This window comes from Maniola hyperantus, chromosome 22, assembly GCF_902806685.2.
Source record: "Maniola hyperantus chromosome 22, iAphHyp1.2, whole genome shotgun sequence".
In the NCBI taxonomy this organism is placed as follows: Eukaryota; Metazoa; Arthropoda; class Insecta; order Lepidoptera; family Nymphalidae; genus Maniola; species Maniola hyperantus.
In genome coordinates, this window is record NC_048557.2 from 189,314 (window position 1) to 195,458 (window position 6,145).

General features: G+C 36.6%; 1 protein-coding gene across 1 annotated transcript; it reads left to right on the forward strand.

Moving 5' to 3' along the window:
- Nucleotides 1–3,120: 3,120 nt before the first annotated feature.
- Nucleotides 3,121–4,884, forward strand: LOC117992768 (ommochrome-binding protein-like; the record flags this gene model as incomplete). The annotated part of the gene is made up of 1 exon (XM_034980484.2): nt 3,121–4,884. A coding segment is annotated over one exon (885 nt), but the record flags the coding sequence as incomplete, so codon positions are not given.
- Nucleotides 4,885–6,145: the final 1,261 nt, after the last annotated feature.

The window sequence follows — 6,145 nt, forward strand, 5'->3', positions numbered from 1 at the left end:
TTTCATAGGGATCTCTAATTAAAAAAAATATAGCCTATGTCACTCAGGAATATTGTAGCTTATTTATATTGGTGTAAGAATTTTCAAACAAACTTACGAACTTTATTTACCTCTTTATACTACAATATTTCTTAATAATATAGTATAGAATACCTACTTATAAATTATGGTGTTATAAATATTGTAGTTGAGAATCCATAATTTTTATAATAATATTATGGACTTGCTGATGGCCGCAACTTCTTACGCGTGGATTTAGGTTTTTAAAAATCCCGTGGGAACCGGGCTAAAAAATAGCCTGTCACTCTTCAGGTCTTAAACTATACCCATGCAAAAAAACACATTGATCCTTGGCTCCGTTGCGACGTGATTGAAGGACAAACCAACAATTAAACACACTTTCGCATTTATAATAAGGGTACTGATTCTCAACTAGGAACATAGTATCTATGCATGAAGCTCAAACGTAGAAGCATTGTATCGATGTAGGCAGTTTGTCGTTCCAGCACGATCCTATCACCTGTAATATGGTTGCTATATGTGAATATGACATGCGCTACAACTAAGGCCCTGTTCACACAGAAGTTTTAACGTGAGATTTGATAAAAACATGTCTTGATAAGGTTGTGTTTGTGTTGATCTACAACTAATAGAGTTTTGAGTTCAGACTTACCTAGCTCTAACAAAAATGTTAACTTTATTTCTATTTGATATTTTAATAAACTTATTCAATTACTAGAAAAAATTAAAATTAAAAAGTACATACATAATCTTGTACGATGGCACGGAATCTCGCACTTATTTATTTACTTCATCAAAAAAAGTGCCTATTTTTTCAAAACAATCTAAGTCGATAGTACTTACTTAGCTATGGCTCTAAAACAACCGTGTTATAAATAAATAAACTTTAACTTGAAAAGGTCAGGTTACCGCGCTTCTAGATTTTAATTAGGATTTCATTACGTTCAAGTATTAAAGTTTAGATTGAGAAGTTTCACAGACTTAAACAATTTACAAACTTAATTAGATACAAATAAGATAGGTAATAACAGTGTAATTAAAGTATTCCTTAATTTGAAAATTTGATAAGGACACAATAATAGCTACTTGGTTATCAGAAATGGAAAGCATTGTGCGGTAAAATGACATTAGTTTTGAAGTGCCTAAGTATTCGAGTAAAATCCAAGATAAGACCATACTTATCCAAATTAAGTTGAGAATTTAATTTAAACCTGTCCCTAAAGACTTTACTAAATTATTGTTAGACAGTTCGAGATAGCTAGGACTCCTCTGCAAAAAATAACGAGAACCTATACAAATATAAACTGCCCTACCAAAAATTACCTATTAATAAATTCGGCCCGTAGTGGTTTGAGCTGTGCGTTGATAGATTCAACCAACCGTCAGTCAACCGGTCAGCTTTTCCTTTTATCTTCAGTGTACAGTTTTTACAGTCTTTTAATATAAAAAATATGATAAAAATGAAATTAAATCCGTTTACACATTCGTTGTGTGAAAAAGTTTATCAATCTTTTATTTCGACTTCGATTCGGGTTTTAGCTTACTAAAATCATTTATTTTTTTACACACACGTGCCTATTTTAAAAGGTATGTCTCGGAAAATTGTCGGAGCTTGTGCAACCCGATTTTCATGCGAACTAAAAGCTTCGTGGGAAAATTGTATTCCGATTTTGAAAGCAACTGTAATCTGCCGCACCACCGTCCGTTAGGCGGTTTCCTATAATCTGATGGCCAGATAGAATGTGTGAGCAGTGAGGAAGGTACAGTTAAGGTAATCCTACCATATTGGGCCAATGACTAGCTACCCACCCCGGAACCGCACGGCTGGAATAGGTATCTGACAACCCTTTCTTAATGGGACCTACGTTACATATCTAGAAAAAAAATTACGTGAAACGTTTCTGGACCCAGTGGCGCTTAAGCTGTACCCATACCCATGTCAAATTAAAGCGTTCTTGTACTATTTTGCCGTACCACTGTCCGTTATGTGGTTACCTATAATCTGATATTGGAATAGTTTTTGAGGTAAGCCATGGACCGACGGACAGACAGACGGACATGGCAAAACTATGTATGTAAGGTGTCTTGTTTGCTACGTAACCCTAATCCATACTTCCATATCCATACTAATATTATAAATGCGAATGTGTGTTTGTCTGTCTGTCTGTCTGTCTGCTAGCCTTTCACGGGCAATCCGTTCAACCGATTTTATCGAAATTTGGAACAGTGATAGATTGCATCCCGGAGAAGGACATAGGCTTCTTCTTATCTCGAAAAATCAAAGAGCTCCCACGGGACTTTTAAAAACCCAAATCCACGCGGACGAAGTCGTGGGTACCAGCTAGTTATAATATATAGTTGGCATGTAAGTTGTATTGTAAGCTGTCGAGATTCCGAGCGGCACGCAGGTCGCAGGTCGCAGGTCGCAGGTCGCAGGTCGCAGGTCGCAGGTCGCAGGTCGCAGGTCACAGAGGTCGTTGCTCGTCGCGAGCGGAGCAACTCTTGAAAACATTTTATAATTTAACGAGACATTTTACACCGCTTATTCTTACTACATCTACTTACTCAAAATATTAGGTGATGTTTTATTTTATATTGTCTCATCTGTGCTCGATGCAATAAAAGTGCTAAATACGACGTTTTTGAACAAAAGATTTCCTTAAGCAGGATTAGGAAGACCCAAGGATAGTTTTCTAAATAAGTGGAACCGTCAAGATAATCGGTGGCTCCACTTAAATAAGTGGAACCGTCAAAATAATCGGTGGCTCCACTTAAATCTTTTGTTCACGAAACGTCGTAAACAGTGTCTTTAACATGGGACTAATATCGATACATCCAATATATACTTATTATGTTCTAATTTTGTTCTCAAAATGCCCTAACAAGTGTGTTTTACAGATAGGACAAATACCAACAGATGTCAAATATACTTGCTAACTTCTAAATACTTAATATAATATATGAAAGCAAAACTGCTCGAAATTTCAATTTTTTTTTCTCTTCTCCAGGTACAAAGATGCTCCTCGCCATACTCTTCATGTACATAGCATCTGTGAGATCAACCGAACCTGACTCGAACAATTCTACTGAATTGAATACTGTCAATTCTACAGAATTAATTCTGTCAATTCTACAGAATTTAATTCTGTGCTTGTAAAATCCAACGAACTTGAAAACATCTGCGCGACATGTATCAAAGTAAACGCGAAGTGCTACAACGTTTCATATCTGTTCGACATCTCCGCTCCGTTCCGAGACACTGTAGTTATAAGTAAAGTGGGTGTAATGAGAGCTACGAATGTTCTATACTACAGTTTCGAGCCTAGAATTGAAGATGAAGAGTACTACAAAATTGGATTCATCAATTTGGAAGATCCAGGTAACAGCAGCGTCATATCGGGAGGTAAACAGATCATGAACTTCGGGACCTTTGATCTCGATCAAGTTAACGGTTTAGTCTATCTGGGCGGCAGTGACGGGGTGTACGTTCTCGATACGAAGCTGAACAGAGTTGCTCCGTACAGTTCTAGAGGGGACACAGTGATGAACTTATTTTATAAGGGAGACAATATTTATTTCGTTAGATACGGAGAGTTCAAAATTATTAGGAAAAAAGGCGATACTTTCGATATACTACTTGATTTCATGCCTGTCAAAATGTTCGTTATAAACAAGTACAACGTTATTGTTTTTCTAAGTTTCTATGGACTGTTTGCGAAGAGAGGTGACGAGACGATGTGGTTGTCTAAAAATGCTTTTTTTAGAGGTTTAGTGATGGATAACCACGACGGGATCTACGCCTGGTGGATAGACGGAATCTATCAAGTCGTAATCGAACCTAAGTTAGCGGAGTCTAGGATTGTAAGAATCGCTCATATACCCTCAATTATTGGAGCGGTAGGTTTTGACAAGGATAATAATTTTCTGTTCACTGCAGCCAAAAGTTTGTACAGGCTAACTGAGACGACATGGAAAGTTTGTTAATTAATGTAGCAATGTTCCGTTTGTCGGTAACTTGACGCCAATTTTGTTTTCATTGTTAACATTGATTCAACTTAATTAAACTTAGGTCCAGTCGGTAGACAGAAATTAAAGCACGGAATACCTACTTAATACAACTTTTGTTGTAAGTAGAGATTCTTGTTGTAGCGAGCTCGCACAGCGCGGTGGGCTCGAATTAAACTCCTTTTCCGAAAGATTTTCCGAAGATGACGCGATTACTCTTTCGTATGTTACCGATTACTCAAAGACGCCTGGACCGATTTTGAAAATTCTTTTTTTGTTTGTAAGGGTATACTTCAAAGTTAGTCCCATTAAAATTTGGTGAAGATCTGATGAACATCTTCGAGGATAGATAGTGAGGTGCCATTGTGGAGTCTCATAAAAATATGAAGTCCACCAATAAGTATTATCATGGAACTATATTAGCACTTGCTACATAATAAATTCGGTAATAAATTAATTTTTTTTTTAATTTTTAGTGTTTGTGTGTGTGTATTGAAGTCGGTTTTTATTTTTTTTGTAATTTTTTTTATAACTAAACATTTTTTAAGAAAATATCTCTACTGATTTATGTGGTTTCCAATAAAAGTATATTAATATTCACTCACATGCAATTTTCGAATGATGTGAAATTGAAAAGTATAAGTGAAGGTTAAATGATTTGCGCCATTTTAGGGCAGTTACAGACTAGCGTTTTTCTCCGTCCGTGTGATAGAAGACGTGCGTAAACGCGCGTGCAAAAACGAGCTTATAACACCAAAAAACGCTAACCTGAAACTGTTCTTATCAGTGTTTCAATAGCGATTACTTAAAAACCTTTTGTAATTTAATTTTAAGAAAAAATATAATAATTTCATTTGATTCAGATTTTATTTATATTTATAACCTATATATAATGTACACATGTTATGCAGTGTTAATTTATTAACTTACTATGTCTCCTCCATGGTGAACAGTAGCTGTTTTAAGCTGATATACACATAGAGAGAAGAACATAGAATGAAGGACGCAACGCCCGCAAAGTGTTCAGCACGTAGCTTGAGCACGGAAGCCTACCTATATTATGCGTGTTCTGGCACGCTGCACGCGGCACGCACTTGGTTAGTGTAATTGAGTTGTTATGTTGTCAGGGATGATAGTAATTAGTGTCGTCACGTAAGTCGCAGTGTTGTGTTCCGCGTCCTTGTCCCTGACACTCCCCAAAGCCGTGTAACGTCTAACTCTGAATTGTTCACAATTAGTTCGTTACTTTGTTGTTGCCGTCCATGTATCACTCTATTTCTATCTTATAATGAAGCTTGCTAATTAAAATTATAACCATTTTAGAAGAAAACTACTTACCTATAAAATTTATTGCACACTCAAGACCACAGAGACACAAACGCCAAACATTTTACGCTTAGCATGTTTCATCATCATCATGTCCATAACCGGCTTACTACAGAGCACGGGTCTAATCTCAGTATGAGAAGGTTTGCTCGTAGTCTACCACGTTTAACAAGCAGGTACAGATTGGCAGACATAGCATGTTTAGGTACCATTATCTAATGCATATCCATAGTCCATATTCATATTATTTAATGTAAAAATGTGCCTGTCTGTCTGTCTGTCTATTACTTTTTCACGGTAGGTACATCAGGTTAACCGATTTTGAAGAAAAGTTTAAAGATAACTTCCATTCTGAAGATCGATGCTGGATATCTTGTTCCTCGCAAAATTTAAAGAGTTCCTACAGGATATGAAAAACCTTAATCCACACGAACGAAGTCACTAGCATCCACATACACTTTGATAAACCGGTTAAGTGCGTGTTGGACTCACACTTGAAGAGTTCCGTACTATCGTACAAGATTTTTTTTAAATTTTCATTTTCATGGCATGGCATTCATGGCAGCCATTTTTAAATTTTTATTATTTGTTGTTATAGCGGCAAAAGAAATGCACATTCTGTAAACATTCCAACTTTCTACCTATTACGGTTCACGAGATACAGCCCGCTGACAGACAGACGGACAGCCAGCGGAGGCATATATGGCCCCGTTGGCTTCTTTTAGGTACAAACCCTTGAAACAAGTAATACCTATTCATTGGACCGTACAACAAAGCGTGAACAAAAAAGTAA